This window comes from Pteropus alecto, unplaced genomic scaffold (genome assembly GCF_000325575.1).
Source record: "Pteropus alecto unplaced genomic scaffold, ASM32557v1 scaffold63, whole genome shotgun sequence".
NCBI classification, from domain to species: domain Eukaryota; kingdom Metazoa; phylum Chordata; class Mammalia; order Chiroptera; family Pteropodidae; genus Pteropus; species Pteropus alecto.
The window spans coordinates 8773375-8792831 of record NW_006434897.1 but is presented as its reverse complement, the minus strand read 5'-3'; the positions used below and the strand labels follow the sequence as shown (position 1 = coordinate 8792831).

Below are 19457 nucleotides of genomic sequence, written 5' to 3'. Positions count from 1 at the left end.
AATACATTGATTGGTAAATTTTTAAAGAATTCCATCTACTTTAAACCTACTAGAGCTAAGCTGACTGTATAAAAGCTTTCATCAATCACATCTGGCATCCAGGTAAAACTAAAACATATGAACAAGCACTGGTTTTGAGTTCTTATACAGCCTCAATTATGTGTTAGGCAACTCAAGCAACCATTATGCACTCAATAATAGGTATGACACAGCTCTGGACATCAGTAACACTATAAGCAGTACAGGCAGCCATGCGTATACTGATTTTTCTGGTGTTTACATTTCTAAGAAGCATGAAAAATAGTAATAATATAGGTTCTTTTTCATTAAAGCTTATAGTAGCACTCTTAGATTTTTCCCTATTTGTTGTATTGATAACCAGACTGGGCAGAATAACACTATCTTGAGAGATGATAGCACAGTTATCTCAGAGGGAGAGGAAATATAGGATGCCAGAGTAGGGATAAATTTCTAATTGCCAGTGATTATCGTGAATATTACAATATTTTCCTTAACATTAAAGCCCCTACCAAGGGTAGCTACAGTTATAAAGAAAAAAATTGTCTTGAAACTTTAAAATTGCATTGGTGTACATGATCATGTAACAAAGTAAACAAAAACTTTAAAACATCGTTTAAAAAAACATCAGAGGAAGCAGCCGATCCTTAGGAAGGCATGAGGTTGCTTATTATGAAGCATTTATAGAGTCTGATGCATTTTCAAAGCTGGTTACAATCATTACCACAGCACACCCTTGTGAGGTAAGTGTATTACCACCTGTGGTTCATAAATGAAAAAGCTGAGGCACTGAATGATTGTCACCAGCCTAAGGAGAGTGAGTCAACATCGAGTCATAGTTGACCCTGCCTAACGACTCCTGACTTCTGACGATCAGTCCAGTGCTTAGTCAGTGGGGCCAGAGTGGCTTCCCTGGCTGGCACCTGGACTTAGGCTATTTCCATTCACGACAAAGCAGAATAGTGGAACAGAGAGGGCTGAACTTCCAAATAACTTTTACTTCCGCGCAAGATTTAGCCCTGAGGTCTTAATCTCAGGATTTGGGACAGGAAAAGCCGTCGGGTGCTCTCCCCCTCCCCCAGCCTGTGGCAAGTGGGTACTGTGGGCGGTTCCGCCACCCCGTTTCGCTGTCATGGCAAGTGACCACCAGCGTTAGCGAAGCTGGGGGACTGGGGGAGGGTTGATTGCTTAACTCTTCATCGCCGTCGCCTCTTTTTGAAACTGAGAGAAAATGGTGGGAAGTCAAAAGAAAATTAAATAAACACACAGGCAACTTGTCCTGGGACCTCAACTAAACAAATGAAGCCTTATTGTGTGTGCTGAACCTCTAGTTCCCAGACTCCGGGGAAGATGGGAGGACAGGGCAACAAATGGCACAGTAGGCATGCTTGGCAATAAGTGAGACAGCAGCAACCAGACGGTAGAACAGAGGACTGAAAACCACTTTCCAGCACGCGAGTGTCTGTCGCGCGAACCGCGCACCTTACCCATCGACCACGTGACCAGTCCTTTTTAAAATTTCTTTGCTCTTAAAAAAAAAAAAGAGACTCCACTTCCCAGAAGCCTCTTGTTACCCACGCAGCCGCACTCTTGCGCAGGCGCCGCCAAGGCCAAACGGACACGTCCGTCACGTGGACAGTAACCGACCAATCCGGTTGGAATCCCATTTTTTTCCTCTCACCCCCCCCTTCAGGAGCGGTTGTGCGATCAGATCGATCTAAGATGGCGACTGTGGAACCGGTGAGTATTGCCTGTGGCCCCCACCCCCACCGGTCCCCGCGCTCAGTCTCCCTTCGGACTGGGGGACCCCGCGGGACAGCGTTCCCGGCGCGCACGCTACCCCTTGCCGCCCCCTCCCCCTCTTCTTGGGCCTGACTTCCCCGTGGGCAACTGGGGGTGCCCCGGAGGCTGGCCGTGGCGGCGTGTAGCGCACACGTTCTGGTGGGGGCCCGAGAGCTGGGGGAGAGGAGTGGAGGAGGGGCGGTGCGGCTCCTCCTGTAGAGCCGCGAGGTGGCCCACACGGGTGGAGAGTGATCTGGGCCCTGCGATAGGTGTGTGGAGATTGTCTTAGGGATGGGAAGGTGCGGCGCTGGCTCCGAGCGGGCTCCGGGAGCCGCAGGGAGGGTGGGCGGCGTGCAGGCCTGGAATGAGATGGAGGAAGGAGCCCCGGGACGGCCTCTCCCCTTCCTCCCTCCCTCCCTCCACCCCAGACGCTCGGGCGCGGAGTGCGCGCGGGTCTTCGCTAGACCGGTGGGCCAGGGAGCTTCTGGGCGCGCGTTGCCGGAGAGTGGGTTGGGCGGGAGTGGTGCGGCGGCACGCGCAGAGAAGCTTTGACCTCGCTGAGGGGAGCCGAGAGGGGCGAGCGCATGTTACTCCAGCGTGCCGGAGAGTTGCCGGGGTTGGCGGCGGGGGAGGCGAGAAAGGTTTGGGGTGGGGAGGATGACCCTGTGTCACGCGGTAAAGCTCTTAAAGTAGGATGAAGGGTGGTGGTGGCGGTGAGAAGGGGGATCACATTGTCCTCGCCCCTCCATGCTTGAGACTGGGCTGTCATGGAGGAGGGAAGGGGGAGGAGCGAGGCCTACTGATCGCTGCTGCCGGTCTGGTTGCGGGCTGGACCTGCTGCATTTCACGCGCGCCTGTCTTCCATTCATTCATCCTTTCTGCGCATTGCGCTCGTCCCAGAGAATGCGAATGGGTTCAAATTCATCTGTTCTTCCGAGTCTTTATCGTCTGACATTTCTAAGGCACAGTTTGTTAGAATTAGGAACTTTTAAAATTAACTTTCCATTTGATTATTTTCTCTTTATCTGTTCTACAGGCTTTCCTCTCAGACACCATTTTAAACTTAGTGGAAGCAAGCAGAAAGTGGATCCCAGAGCAGAAAGTTGGTAGTTTACCGCCCAAAGGAGAAAGGGTATCTTTGTTATAGTTAGTGTTTGCTGGCACCGGCTCATTGAAACTTCTAAGCCTATGTTGCCGGTTCATCTAAAGTGACGTTGTTTTAGAGGCCTTATGGAGTTTACTAACCAGAAATCGTCGACACTCTGGAATCAGTTCTAGACCTGGGTTCCTAGATATTTTGTATATGGTAGTTTGTGATTTTGATAATGGTTTACCAGTTTGCTTTGACTTTTTAAGGACTTTTATAATTATTTCGAAAACTAGTCATGGAAAGGCCTGTAGAGAAGAGAAAGACTTATTTCTGTTTACATCCATATAAACTACTCTTACCTTGTTGCCAGAATTGAAAGCTTTTCTGCTTGGTTACGGGTTCTTTTATTGGTGCCCCTTTTCATTTATGTTTCTGGATATTAGATTGACTGCAAAACTGTGTCTTAAGTTGCTGATACAATTAATTGACTTTAGAACATTAATGTACATAAAGAATAAAGACATAGGATGTTTGAAAATTTTTAACTTAAAACCCCTTTAACGGGTTCTAATGTTCACTTTTGACTGGATCTGCTTTCCTGCGCACTGAACCAGTGTCAGTAAAAAGCATTACAGCTGGTAATAGGGGTAAGGCTAAAACCTCGAAACAATAATGTATTCTGTGAAGTAGTATTTAGGTCCTGTAGATTTTGCAGAGCTATGCAGTTTTGTTTCAGCAGCACAAAACAGAACTACAAAGTGTTAAAGGACTATTTCGAGTCAGTAAATATTTATAGACCCTGATATGTTTAGGACACTATACTAATTGTTCTTTAGGATACACAATTTACAAAATGTGATTCTATACCTTGTTCAGTGTAACCGCTTAATTCCCAGCAATGAGGTCAGTGATACAGTATAGTATTCTAGTGCTGTCCCTGTAGATTTGGTTACTGCATTTAAATTGCGAAGTAGAGAACCTAAAAACCTAAAGTGTGTGAAAGTGGAAAGCCAGTTTGAAAGTAGTAGTTTGAGGATGTAAAATAGTATTGAAATGTTTATTTTTAGTGAAAATGCAAGTACTTATTACTTTTAATGCATCCTTGTCCAGAGGTTATTTAGAATTTTTTGACAACTTTAAATAGTGAGTTTTTTTTTTTTTTTTTTTTTAAGCAGCTGGTTAGTATTGTTTGGAATTGAGGTATCGCTGCGGAAGCCTACAAAAAGCATATTTGTTCATTGCTATTTCAGCTAGCTTGTGAGTTTCCTTATTGCTTCTCTGCTGAATATAATCGTAAGCACTTAAAAGAACCCTGGGTTTTTCCTGCTTGTTCCACTTTTCATAGGCATTTGGGGACTTTTTAATCTATGTAAATTATATAAAATATCAATCATTTCAGTTTGATACTGGGTGATTTTTCTCATTCAGATATGGCTTTCAAATATTTGTTGAGAAAGAAGCTTGATGGGGAAAATTAAAGGAGGCATTTTCTCTCTTTACAGGTAATAAGGCAAAATTTTGAATATTGAGATAAATAATGTTTTCTCGTTATTTAGTTGGCATTTGATTGTGGCTAGGTCAAAATTAGACTTGATATTGTTGAAGATGGCAAGGCGGTTTCCCCAGGACATCTTGTCTCCAATGGGTCATGTTTCTTTGTAGCTAGCTTTATCTTCATTTTGCATTCTTCATTATTGGACTTTTTTTTTTTAACTTGTAGTTCTTTTCAAGGTAAGTTTTTTTTTTTTTTTTTTTTAGTTAAGCCGAATATGTGTAATTTTACTTAATTTTATATGTGTCTCTTGAATTTTTTAAACTACATTAATTTCATAAGTAGAATCAACTTGGACAGTCAGCTGATTTGTTTCTTTTTTAATTCTTTGGGAACATGCTTTTTATTGCAGAGTTTATTAAAAGTAAGGCTTAAATACTTACTGACAAATATGTTATGTAATTCAGGGTTTTTCGCTAACCAAAGACTTGATTGACAGACTTTACAAATTAATGTGTGTTCTTGCTTTAATGAAAGAACCCAATCTGTCCAAATTCATCCATAAACCAAATAAATTCAGTTCAGATGTTTATAGTCTAAATTTCACTTCATCTTACACTTTGAATTAATTAATAGTATGCATAATTGTTTGACTTAGAAAAATGCAGTTCGTAAATAGACACAGTTTACACACTGAAGTTGCAGAGGATAAAAAAATTTTGTAATCTTAATCCAATTTGGACAGAACATTTTAGGCAAAAAATTTTTAATAAACTTTATATATTGTAAAGAATGTAGAAGTACCAACAGTCCTGGACATAATACGGAATCTGTGAAATAGTTGTTCTAGCAATGGTTATTTCTACTTTTCCTTCCCTGCTACTACTGGAAATTTTCTGGTTCTAGTACCTATAACTTGCTTCATCTTTGTCATAGAGACATTTTAGAAGTGGAAATGAGCATGGTTTAAGTATAATGTGTGTGTGACCTTGAAGGAAGACTGAAAATCTTAAGTCTAGCTGAAAAATGAGAATAAGAAGATATCTTACAGTGATTTTGCTATTTTTATGCAGTATTCTGAGGTGATATTTTATCAGTTATAAAAGACTAGATAAAGTTCATATTCTGTGAATGTGTTGCATGCAGGTGTATACAGGATACATATATGCACCTTTTCCTCTCTGCTAGGAAATTCACATAGCTGCCTTTTGATTATCAATTCTTGGCCAGTAGTAAGAAATGCAAAGCTTGTGATCCACAACCCTGAGATACTCTTCCCACTCTGTCTCTACCATAAAAATCACTAGCATTTCTTCAAAAGTTCCTATTTGTGTTTGGAAAAAAAGAAAGGATCACTTTTGTCTCTTAGGTACTGAGTAGTCATTTCTAGTCACTTCTAGAACCTGAGAATGTCAGAAAAATAAAGGTCCCCCCCCCAGTTGGAACTTCTGATATTTTTCCACAGAAACAATAGGAAGCTGTAGTTTAGTCACACTGTGTTCAATAAGTTTCTGTGGAATTATGACAAATCTAACCAACATTAGATTTCCAGGGATATGAATTTAGAGTTCTAAGCAACTGACTTAATAAAAATGACCTTTTAAACACAATCTGTTAGTTATTTTTAATGTAACCAGATTTTTATTTTCTAATAATAGCTAAAATATAGAACTTACTGTTATGTCATGCACCACACTAAGTGCTTTACATATATTAATTCTCACTCTATGAGGTAGGTGGTATTATTATTTCACAAAAGAAGAAACCAAGGCACAGAAAGATTAAGTAACTTTGTGTTACAAGCTTGTCCAAGAACACACAGCTAAGTGGTGGGGTGGAGTATGAACTAAAGCAACCATTTCCAGAGTATATGTTCTTAACTATGACAGTCTTTCCAGTAGGCCTGTAATATGGTTTCCTTGTGCAACTTGGGAAAATTAATTTGAGGAACTTCACTAGATATTTTGCTACAGCTATAAGAGAAAATGTATGGACATTTTTTAGGCTTTGTTGTACTACAGTGTTTGATAACTGAAGTACAGAATCATAAGAAAATAGCACCTTGGTGTCTGCATCTGCGGACTGAACAAGTAATAACACTGGTGTATTTTAGTAACTGGTCTAGAACTTTGTGGGTAGATTTCTAAAGAAAGTGAATAGTCCCCTTCTTCCCCTTTTCATTTGATTTCTGGATCCTGTCAAACGAATGATTTACCAGTTAAAATATTTTGCTGTTGAAAACAATGCAGTAAGTACATTTTTAAAAATTTGAGAATATGGAGTTTATTCTCAACTACCTTTGTTGTTTTAGTAGTTTTGGTGAGAGGTTTGGCAAAGAGTAAAACAGTTTTGAAAAAATTTTAGTTGTAGTATGTTCTTAGTCCTAAAAGCTAAATTGTTTTGGGAAGGTATATATAAGACAATGAGATTTCTCTGAAACTCATGGCTTTACAGTAATCTTTAAAGCTAAAATGTACATTTGCATGTTTTTAGTTGTATATTTTAAACTTATTACTGTAAAATAGTTATAATATTTAAGTATTAACTAAGGCAAGAAAATTTGATATTTTAATTGGAAGGCTAAAACATATCTTTTTCTTGTAGTTTTTTCCGATTCTCTTAATATTGTGGAATAAATACTTTTTATAGGTGAGAAATTCATATTTTGAGGGATTTTTTAAAATTTCTCTATCGAGGCCATATAGTTCCTAAGTGAGAGAGCTAGAATACAAATTTAGGTTTAAACGGTAAGCTTTATAACAATTCTGTTCAAAAAAAATTCAACTGAAGCTAAAAAGTCCAACTCTTATTCAGTAAAACTCCTACCTTAAGGATAAAATTGATGCATAGGTCATCATTATACACAAATAAAATAAGAAATCATATTTCTGAAAGAATATATGAGATGATTTATGGGCAGTGGCATAGTGGAGGTAGAAGTGATACTTTTTTATGAATTTGTACACTTTATTTTTTTAATAATGCTTAGGATTGTAAAAATCTTTTGAACTTTGGTTTATAGTTAATGGTATTTAGCTTTTTTAAATTTTTTTGTAATTTTTTGAATTTGTAATTGTAATACATGCTCATGGCATAAATTTAGCAATCTGGTGACACCTTTGACCCTGTTCTCAGAATAATGTTTTAAAATGTATAAATAAACTACTTAAGATTACAAAGGAATTCAGTTATATTTAAGTATACAGTAAGGATTCAGTTAACACAAAACATTAATGATGCTGCCTGGCACAGGCTAAATCCTATGTTATTAGTGTGGAAAACCTATCTTCTATCTTCAGCCACCCTCTCCTCTCTCCAAAGCATTCTCCGTTTATTAGTTTTTTGAGGATTCTTCTAGAAAAGGTCTGTCCCAGAGAACTTTGTGTTGATGGAAATGACTTATATATGTGTGCTGTCCAACATGGCAGCCACTAGCCACACACGCCTACTGAGCACTTGAAAATGTGAGTAGTCCAACCAAGGAAATGGATTTTAAACTTTAATTCAAATGTAATTTTAATTACTTGAAATTTAATTCCATATGTGGCTGGTGGCTACCAAATGAACAATATAGCTCTAAAATTGAGACATATTTTGGTATATACAAACAGATGTGTATATTCTATTTGGCCTAATTTTGTAAGTTACAACTGAATATGACCAGTTTGGTTGAATAAATTATTGTTTAATTTTATCCTAGGAAAACAACTATGTTTTAAACTTTCAAAGATAGTTATTTGGTCTTATATGGAATTAAAATTGTTCTGTGGCTTTTTTTTTTTTTTTTTTTTCTTTTTTAAATCCAACAACCCAGAGAGACAGACTGGGGTGTTTTCTGCTGCCCTCAAGCCAATATCATTGAGGGAAATTGCTATTTTAGAAAAATGTGTGTGAATAAGTAGTACTTTACATTGTTCAGAATTCAAATTTCATGTAAGAGTATACAGTGAAGTCCTCTCAAGCTGATCCTATCCAGGTGGATCACCTGTAGAGGCAATTAACATTATCATTTTGTATCTTTCCATAGAGATTTGTATATGCACAAGCAAGTACGTGTATATTTCTTAAAAAGTAAGTGGTAGCCAACTATATACACTATTCTGACATTTTATTTTTCACTTAATATGTCTTTTAGAGCATTGCATGTCAAAGCTTTCACAAAGCTTTCACTTTTTTTCTGATGGTTGACATGGTTTGATCTTAATCATTTCTATGTTAATTGACATTTTGGTTATTTCCAATCATTTGCTATTTTAGTGCTCTGGTGAATAACTTTTTACCGATATCATTCCATACATAGGATAGTATATCTGTAAGGAAAATGTTTTGGCACCAAATTGAAAATTTACCTCTACTGGTCAAATAAAACACTTCCGCAACTGTAGTTGGCTATCAGACTACTTTTTTTGTTTTAGGGCTCCTCCCCTTTCAAATTGTGAAATGTTTCTTTGTAGAAAAAATAAAAATACATATGTGGATAAGTTTTATAGTAATAAACTGAAGACCTATGGTACTTGTCACCTAAGAAATTACCAGTAGCTTGACTTTATATTTCATGATTACATTCATATTTCTTTGCCCCCATCCTGACTTGCATTAGCCATTCCCTTGACTTTTTAACAGTATAATTGTTTTTAGAGTTTAATCTCCTGTGTATGTATCTTTTAGTTATGTGTTTTAGTTTCGAAAAACTAAAGACTCAGATGACTCGTAAGAAAGGATACTATTGCCGCTGTTAGGTGAAGGTTCCCAAGAGAAGATAAGCTGAACAGTTTCTGGGTTATAGTTTGGGTTCAGCTTCCTGGAATTTCTACTATACCCCATCTTGGGAAAACCAGTGGGTAAGATCATGAACATATTCTGGGAAACAGGACTTTACAGTTATCTGATGGGGCCATGGCATGGTCCAAGCAAAGAACCTTCAGTTTGGAGAGTTGTCTGTGGGAGTCAGCCCTCTCTGTATATCTTGTTTGAAGAGTAGGTTGAAGCTGAACTCTTCCCGTGTGAAATTCTTAGCTGTTCAGGGAGCAGGACACGAGAAAAGGAGCTTGGTTAACACATAGTTAAGCTGAGTTAAGTATAGGTAAACGTTTGGGCCAGACATATCATGGCAATGTTTTTGTTTTTGTTTTTGTTTTAGTGGTAGAATTATAAGCATCTTGGTCATAACAACCTTATCAAATGAATGTAGCTGGAATCACATTGCTCTAATCTGGACTGTTCCTCTCTATATCTGGTGCACACCTGTCTTTCTTGAATCTCCTTTTACTATGCTCCTGGTTCTCTCTCATCTGACTTCTGCGTGCACCTCTCCATTTTCTGTGTCCCTTTTCTTTCTCTTATTTCTTGTTCACTTTGAGAGATCACATCTCCAAGTAATTTTTTGAGAAAAGTAACATGAGAGTTGAAGATTTTTGAGACCTTGCATTTTAAACTATATCTGTAGTTGACTAGGTGTAGAATTCTTCAGAATTTCGAAGTCATGTTCCACGTTGTTTCACATTGTTCTTTAGTTGTAGCTGTTGATAAGTCAGAAGTATCTTCCCTTGTCCCCATTTTACAATAACATGCTTTAGTGTGAATAATTTTGCCCATTGTGCTACATACTCGTTGGATTTTTAAAATATGGCAAGGACTCACGTCCCTCGCTTCTGACATACTTGTTATTTTCCTCTCCTCTTTTCTCTTTTAGAAACAATCGTTCAGACGGTGGGGCCCCTGGACTGGTTCTATGACTTAAAAAAAAATTAAATCTTCCTTTAATTTTTCCATCTCTTTTTGCTTGATTTTCTGGGAAATTTCATTTATTTCCTAATCTTTTCTGCTTGATAATTTTAATTTCCAGGTTTCTTCTCTCTCTCTTGCGCACGCTCCCCCTCCTGAATGTTTATTTTATTTTTTTATAGCTTCCAGTAATTGTTGTGTGTATACAAAACCTTAAGTTTTGAGGATATATATAGGTACATATTTTAAAAGGCATTTTATTTTTGCTCCCTGTTTCTTCCAAGTTGCTTATTTTCTTTTTCTTTTTGAACCCATATGGCAGCAATCCTAGTGACTTGGAGAAGGGAATGAGGGCTCTAGTTATTTCTCAAACAGCTCTCACAAAATTCTCTTTAATTTACCCCCTTCCTTCCTTCAGTCCCAGTTCTAAAGATGCCTCCAGCTTCTGAGACTTTAAGGATCTGTATGCATTGATCAGTTACAGCTTGTCCTCCATCTGTGTTCCAGCCGCCCCCTTCTCCACCCGCCCCCATGATTGTGGGCTTTAAAAAGGAATCTCTTTACCAGTAGTTTCAGTGGAATTTTGAAAGGGAACTAAATTGGAATTACTCAAACATTTGAGTGCCTGTCATGTGCCAGGCACTAACAAGTGTTTAACCCAGCTCTCCTTAGACCTTATAGTTACTGAATTACTGAATAGAAAAGAAATAAAGAAATAACACCTTGACATTTTAGAAGTAACTTACTATTACATTCTGATTATGGAATACAGTGTTACAGCTTTTTTATAACTGGGAAAAAAGTACCAGGAATAATAAACCTAGCAAGCAGTTTGCAACATTCATGTACTCAAGTGTCCAGGAATTACAAATTTAATGAATAATTTTCAGGATTCATCAATAAAAGCCATACATCTCCTACTGTGTAATACAGTAGGGGGGTCTTTAATAAATGAAGAATCATTATTTGCTTTTGAAAAAGATTTACTATTGGAAAGATGTTAATTTTTCCTAAATACCTAAATTCAGTACAAACTGAATCAAAATGTCAAAATCTTTGCAGATACAGTAGGGAACTACACTTTATGCTGGGCTCCACAAACTGGCCATGCTACTTTGTGTAGCCTGCTAGGTAAGAATGGTTTTTATGTTTCAAAGACTTGTAGAATAAAACAAAAAATAAGTGATAGAAAGATTACCAGCCTAAAATACTCTCTGGCCCTTTGTAGAGAAAGTTTGCAAGCCCTTACTTTATAAAATGATTGTGAAGTTTAACTGAAAGAATAAACAAATGAGAATTGGCAGTACATTTCTGAGAAGAATGAGAAAAGGGGGAACGGAGAACTTGCTCTACAACAAGAAAAAAAACATTACCAAACAAAGGTAACTTTTAAAATGTGTTATTGGTGCAGATGGGGACTGACAGATCACTGCAACAGACGGAGCTGTCCATAAGTAGACTAAAGTATGTGGGTTTAAGTATAATGTTGTTATAAGAAATTGGTGAGGAAAATAAAAATCAGTAATTCTAACAACTAGGTGTTCTTTAATATTTTGATTTACCTGTTTGTGGTCTCTTTTTTTCTCGTTATACCTCACTCTATGCCTCCCCCCCACCCTCACCCTTTTAAATGGACTATTTTTTTTTTGAGCAGTTTAGTTTCACTACATAATTGAGAGGAAGGTGCATAGGGTTTCGGTATACCTTCTGCCACCTCTCCACCCCCCTGCCCTGCCCCCCCCCCATATGAACACCTTCTCCGCTATTAGTACCCCACACCAGAGTACATTTGTTACATTAGATGAACCTACATTGACACATTATCACCTCACATACATAGTTTATGTTAGGGTTCACTCTTGAACATTCTGTGGGTTTGGACAAGTGTATAATGGTATAGACTTACCATTATAATATATACAGAGTAGTTTCATGACCTAAAAAATCTTCTGTTCTCTTACTATTCATTTCTCCTTCCCTCCTAACCTCTGGCAACCACTCATCTTTTTACTGTTGCCATAGTTTTGCCTTTTCCAGGATGTCATGTAGTTAGAATCATATAATATGTAGCCTTTTCAGATTGGTTTCTTTCACTTGGTAATATACATTTAAGGTTCCTCCATGTCTTTTCACAGTCTGATAGCTCATTTCTTTTTAGTGAGGGATAATATTCCATTGGCTAGACCACAGTTTATTTAGGACTTCTTAAATTAAAAATGAAGTGATTCTCCCTCCAAAAAAGTAAAGTGCTCATTATTTATACAGTTCCGTAATGTACCTTTTCCTACATTTACATTAGCATTTTAAAATAATTTTCCAAACATCACATTTAGTGCCTATATCATGGAACACTAATTTATCTGTTACCTTTTGGTTGTTTCTTTTGATATAGATATAGATAGTGTATCTACTTTTATTTACTAGTATAAAGTATATAAAATGGTGTCCTGTTTCTTTGAAGAAATCTCTTAGAAGTATAATTAACTTAAAGAATATAGATCTTTTTATATTTGGAAGTTTGATAGTTCATTAACTTAAGTTCAGTAAGTGGAAGGATATAACCTCTATAAACTTGGGGTTGGAAACTGACAATATACATGGTTTTCTAACTTTTTAAGAAACTATAGCTTGATTTCTTTTGAAAGGTGATTTAAATACTTGGAGTATAAGAACAGATTTTATTTTTCTTATTAAAACTAGTTTACATTGAAATTTTAACCTTTAACTTTTAACATAGAATTTTTTAAAACTAAGAATTTAGAAAGCATTCAACTGCTTAACTGATATGTAAAAATTGATCTTTTAAAACTTAACATTTAATCAATCATTACATTTTACTTATGCTTTTCAAAGTTGAAAGATATAAACTTAGAAGCAGCAGTTAAAGTCAAAATGTTTGCCTTTCAAATTGTTATTATAAAGCTTTAAAGAATAATTGAAATAGAAATTACCATGTTACTGGAACCAATATTATTTTGTGCAGTATAAGTGCTTGTCCTAACGTCATTTTAGTGTTCTTGATATAGTTTGAGATATTTTTTACTTTTGTATATAACATTCGACTTAGGTGAACCTTTCCATAGTTATTTTTAAATATGAGTCATCTGGGAGCCTTTGTTTCAAGTAGCATTGACATAAAAATTTATTTTGTTAGTCATGTTATCATTCTAGATCACAACGTTTATTTATGTCTCTATTGCCACACTTTTCTTTCTGAATTTGTAATTTTGTCCTAAGCTACAAAAGATGGGTAATTTGGTTGACAGATACTAATGCTACTTTAATAATTAGTTTATTAACAAAAAAAGTTTATTTTAAATGTAACAAGATGCCTACAAGTCTTTGTAGTAGAGTTAAGGATATGTGCATTCAAGTTTTAAAATAGTATTCTAGAAGATCAGAAGTTCAAGTGTGGCCCTTAGGGGTGTGTATGTGTGTACATATATACTTTAGTAAAATATAGTTAAATATTGCTTGCTGTCTCTCCAGAAATGTTAATTTTTAGCTGTAGTGCAACAACTTTGTTCATGTAAGAGTTTAGCGCTACTCAGTTAATTAGGTTACTGGTATTTAAGTAGATTGGAATGTTGGGTTATAAAATTTTGCAGTGTTTTTAGACACATGCTAATTTGTACAAATCAGCTCCTCCCCTCTATATCTCAGCTACTTTTTGTTTAGATGTCATTTTATATTAGTTGAAAAGAATATTTAAAAGTACTGTCTTTTGAATCATATTTTATATTTGGGGTCTTACAGTCCTTTGCATGAAAAAATTTCATTTGAGCGGTGTTTTAAACTTAACATATTTGTATTTTGCTAAATCTCTATATGTTTTTCTACTTCAACTTTTTAGTTTAGGGCACGGAGGTTACCATTTTAATCCTTTGTTACAGAAAAGGTAGAACAACCGAAAAATCCACAGCCACACTTTCCTGATGAGTGATGTCAGATTACGTGATTCCTTTACTATAGATATATTCTCAAAAACTAAAAACAGTTGATTTAATTATTTGTGGTAATTTTCATTGTTCACACCAAAATTTCCTTTCCTTACGAGGCAGGTGGTGAAAATCTACTTGTTCTTGTGTACTAGTTAATTAATTATCCTAATTTACATGTGGGAGGGTGCTGGGAGAAATGCATCCTTTGTTGAAAAGAGACCTGGGAACTGAGTGTTTGGAAACTAGAAGGAAAAATAGAGTTTCGTGGTCTGTTTACATATCTTATTGTATTAAATAATAATAATTATTTCTTCAGAGTTAGTTATTTGTATCCATAAAAGAGAGGCTTTTATTTTACACTTCTCTATTTCTGAGACATGTGATGACAGACATTTAGTATGCTGTCTTGCATAATGATATAAATACACTATAACTAATCGTTGGTATTAACTTGCTTTTTTCTTAGTGAGATTTTGTGTGTGTGTTGGGGGAGAGTGAGATGTGCCATTCATGCCTTTTTTTTCTAGTCTGTTGGTAATGGTATGTATTTGCAAGATAGTGAAGGTGTTGAATCCGAGGCTGTGGGCAGATGTAGTACATGCTGTAGGCTTGTGCCGCCTAGAAAGAGTACCTTGGTAACAATATATCCAGCTCTGGGACTTTTGAGAGAAGGAGCGTTCTAGTAATAATAATGATGAAGCAACAAACAGGTACAAGTAAGATATTAGGTATCTCTGGCCATGAACACTGACAGTCCTGGATTTAAATAGCATAGAGTTAGGACATGTTGATGTTCCAGGGCTTAGATTTGAAGAGCAGAGAGAATAGTAGTTTCACAATATTGTGAAGATTGAATGTATTGAGATAATGTATATATATTGAAATAATGTATATAAAAATATGTAGCACCTTGCTTGATAGTTGCTGCTTAGTAAATGTTGCCTATCAAGTAAAAATTCAGTTTGGATGAAGTGTGAGGGTTGGTGTTACCACTTTAAAAATCATAAAGCTATTATTTTTTGTTCTTAGTTTGCTTACCCTTCTGCTTAGTAGTTCATATCTTTATTTAATATATATAGTGTTTTCAGTTAACTGAAATGTTGAGTTAGCAGCTGTCTTTTTGGAGCATTTCCATTTCTATTAAGATTATTCCAATTCAGTTAAAACAATGATGAAGCAAAGAAGGGGGAATATAAGGAAATGCTACTGGAGATGGGTTACCAATAGTATTGTTATCCGTTATTTGGTGCTGTGATGTTGAACTTGCCCAAAATTATGCAGCTGTGAATGGCAGAGCAAGGATTTCAACCTGGGTAACATGGTTCCAGTGTATGTGATCTAAACCAGTGCTGCTTATTCTCTTGTAGAAAATTAGTTTGTGTTTTAGCAATTCCCAATCTAATGTTTTTGTAAAGAGTTGAAAATAAGATGAAGGTAAAAAATGCATACAAAATATAAGCCTAAATTTGATATAATTCATTTCAACAGACATCAAAGTACTAATAGCTAGAAAGTTTTCTAAATGTTTACTTTCCATTTCTATACTTAACTTGGCTATAGACCACACTTTGAGTTACTGCTTCAAACCATTATTAGTATCAGCAGAACAATTGATTTTGCATACTTTAAATTAAGATTTAGGTGATGTCCTAACCTAGGGGAAAAAATCCTGAAAGTTCTTAGGAGTAAATATTTGTTCAGTGAAGTAATGGAGGAAACAAATTGGGTGTCCTGAAGGGAAGGCTCATTATTTCTAGAAGAGATGGTTTGTGTGTTTGGATTGAGAAATATTGAATGTTCTTAACCGTGGAAAGCATACTATGGTTTAGGAACTTAAGCTGTGTCAATTTGAACATGGCGAGAGAAGAATCTAAACTTTAGTCAGATTAGGAAAAAACCCACAAATGATACTAGTAGGTTTGAGAAATATTTAGCTTTATAATATAATTGTCCCACACAATTACTACTATGCCTGATACATGTGTTGATTTTTGTAGAATGTGAAAAGCTACCTGAGATTATTTGCAACTAATTGTTAGATTGTCCCACTGTTGCTTAACATATTTTCTTTCCCCTCAGCTTTCTTCTATTGCTATGACAGCTTCTGAACTCTGAGACCACTAAATTATAATGTACATTTTTTTATTTGAATCTCATAAACTCAGCAGATCCAAACCAAGTTTAGTATTTTGCATTTAAACTTGTCTTTTCTGTTTCCTTGTCATCTGTATTTAATTACTTTGACATGTCTGTTAATGGCTTCCATTGCTCACAGGATGAAAGGTATACTTTTAGCCTGACCTTTAAGGCCTTTCACAGCCTCACTTATGCTACTATTCTAGCTCTGTCTGATTTCAAGAACCCTGTCTTTCTTTCTTACCAGTGCTTTACCATTTTCTAGATGAACACTGCACCATCTCATGGCTTTACACTGTAGTCTACCCATCTGAATTGTGTTCTGCAATGGTTTTTCAAGTACAGCTTATCTTTCGAGTTAAAAATGAATTTGATTACTTTGAGAGTAGCCATATCTGTTAAATTCACATTTCTTGTTTTGATTAATTTTTAAACTATGGATATTTCAAATGTAATTTCCAGTGAAATTTGTTTATGAGGGAGACCACCAAGCTGAAAGAACAGGTAGAGTAATGTTGTGGGACTTGGCAGTAAAGAATTTGATTTTAAACTGAAAAGAAATTTAAAACTATTTTATTGCCTGCTCTGTATGAAGCAACCATAAAAATGACAAATTTGAAAAATATCTTTCTTAGTTCCCATACAGATTACATGACAATCTTATTTACTTTTTTGATGGTTACATAAATGGGAAAATATCTGATTGAAACAATTTTAAACTCGTCCCATGAAAACACCTATTCTTGGGGTTTTTAGGGACACTTTTGTGAAGTTGGTGATATAGTATTACATCGTCCTCTTGTACCTATTTAATGGTGATTCTGTTGATCTTGTCTCAGATACCTCAGTGGTTAATAGCCTTACAAAGATTTTTAAGAAAAGATACAATTTCAGAATACTTTAATTTTACTGTCAAATTTAATTTATATTTAAAGTACTTAGGAAATTGAGACCACTGATGAAAAATTTGGAGATTGTTACCATAGTTGAGGTTTATGCTTAACTAAGGAGTGAGCTGAAAGCATTTTAATCTGAAAATAAAAAAGGCCATCCTGATTATTTAAATTGAAATTCAGAGGTTTTATAACAACAAAATAAGTTGAAAGAAATAAACAAAATGATTTTGTAATGAGACATGTCTCAGCAGTCTCAAACAATTTTTTTTCCTTTGCAATAATTTACAACATAATTGTGAAATCAGGAAACTTAAAGGATGAATGGTTGATAGTAAGCTTTTTGGTTTAAATCTCTGCTGATTAAGAATGGATTGTTGAAATCAGTAGATCTGGTCATAGCAAAATATGACCTAAATGAGAAATTTGTACTGAGAACATATGCCCTTTTATCTCTTTTTAAATGTTAATGTTTTCATAAGTAATTTCCACTATGAAGTGATTTCTAAATAATACTAGATTTGGTTTGTGCCATGTGAATGAATATTTTCATAGAGTATCTGAATATTTTGTATCTTAGCTTGGAAACAATTGGCTATTAAAACAATTTAGAGGGTTTGAGAAATTCATATAAGTTTAAAAATTTGAACACAGGACCATTAAACTGTAGATAGCAACTTAAAAGGCTAAAAGAGAAACATCAGTACACTATGCTTACATTAAAAAAGGTTTCAAATACTGAGATGATGATTGTCTGTGGTTAAACTTTTTTGTCAATGTCTTAGAACATTTGTCTTAAAATGTAGCATGTTTATATAAAATATTAAAAGTGAAAGAATTTAAATTAGTATGTTTATCGATTTATACAGCCACACATTTATTTAAACATGAGTAGTTTTTTTTTTAGTTATAGGAAAAACTCAAAATTATATGTTTTTACTTAAAACATCAATTAAAGTAGGACTTTCTATTCAAAAGAAAACTTTTTTAATTCTAGGAACTGAATATATATTTTTCCCTTGAGATTATTACCTGCTTTTAGTTCCTGTGTGTCCAGAGACTTTTGGTACCATCTAAGTCTTCTTTCATCATTCTCCTAATGGTGAAAAGTCAAATAACAAAAGAAGAGAAAATACTAAATGAATTAGAGGGTGACATTTTGGACCCCATGAAACTTGTAATTGCTCTAATTCATTATTTTTTATGTGCTGCTGAGGTAAAAGATTTAAGTAAATGTGAAATTATGGTTTATAATGAGGATTTTGAATTTATGAATAAATTTTCTCTTAATCATTTGTCTTTTAATTAAGAGAATTTATAGTACTTCTTAACTTTGGGAGGAAGAGGATCTTTTATTCATATACAACCAACCTCACAGAATCATATATGCCCAACCCTTTGGTAGGACCATCATTATTATTTTAAACTCCACAAGCCACCTATGTTATTGCTCCTTTAAACTGTTAATAGCCTTTTATATATTTACTCACATATCTACCTTTTTCATTCTTTTTGTACTTCCATGCTCCCATCTGGGATTTTCGCGCCCCCTGGTTTGAAGATTTTCCTTTCTTCAGACCTCCTGGTGTCTGGTGTGTTTGGGGGTGGGAGGTGGGGGGGTGTTTAAATCTGTCTTTGTTTCTCCATTTCTGAAAGATATTTTTTCCTAAGCACCAAATTCTAGGTTGACAGTTTGTTGTTGTTTTTTAGCATTAAGATGCCATTCTTTTGTCTTTCATAGTTTATGGCTTTCATAGTTTCTGTTGAGAAGTTGCCATTATTCTTACCTTTCCTGTGAAAGTAATATGTGTGGTTTTTTTCCCCCTTCCTGACGGCTTTTAATATTATCTGTTCATCTTTAATTTTCAGCAGTTTGTGATATGTGCAGGTGGTGTTTGTGTTTATACTACTTGGAGTTCCTTGAATATTTTTAAATCTGTAACTTGAATTTCTTTTGAAATTTGGTAAATTTTGATTATTATCTCTTTCTATACTGCTTGTCTTATTCTTTCTTCTTGTGCTTGAACTTTTTAACTATCTTTCATTTGTTTCATACCATCCAATTTTTCCCTTCTCAGTGTGTTTAAATATTTTCTATTGGCCTGTCTTTGAGTTCACCAGTCCTACATTCTGCTGAGTTCAGTCTTACTCAATGAGCTCTTAATTTCGGACATTATAGTTGACAGTTCCTTAATGTCTATTTGATTATTTCTAAAAATAGATTTCAAGTCTCTTTTCAAATACTTTCATTTTTTCCCATCCCTTTTCTCCACCTTTTCTTCTCTTTTACTGTACTTATTATTTGGGCTTTGCCAGTTCCATTATCTGGATCATGTCAGAGTGTCTTTCTATGGACAGTTTAATTTCTTGATCATTAGTTA

The 19457-nt window shown here is 35.4% G+C and overlaps 1 protein-coding gene across 1 annotated transcript in view; it reads left to right on the top strand.

Moving 5' to 3' along the window:
• Positions 1-241: 241 nt before the first annotated feature.
• The window catches only part of EIF4E (eukaryotic translation initiation factor 4E), a 35226-nt gene continuing 16010 nt past the window's right edge, over positions 242-19457 (top strand). The window contains exon 1 of the mRNA XM_006910752.3: positions 242-1758. Within this exon, the coding sequence (XP_006910814.1) occupies positions 1741-1758 (18 nt within the window). The 5' untranslated portion in view covers positions 242-1740. The remainder of the gene's footprint in view (positions 1759-19457) is intronic.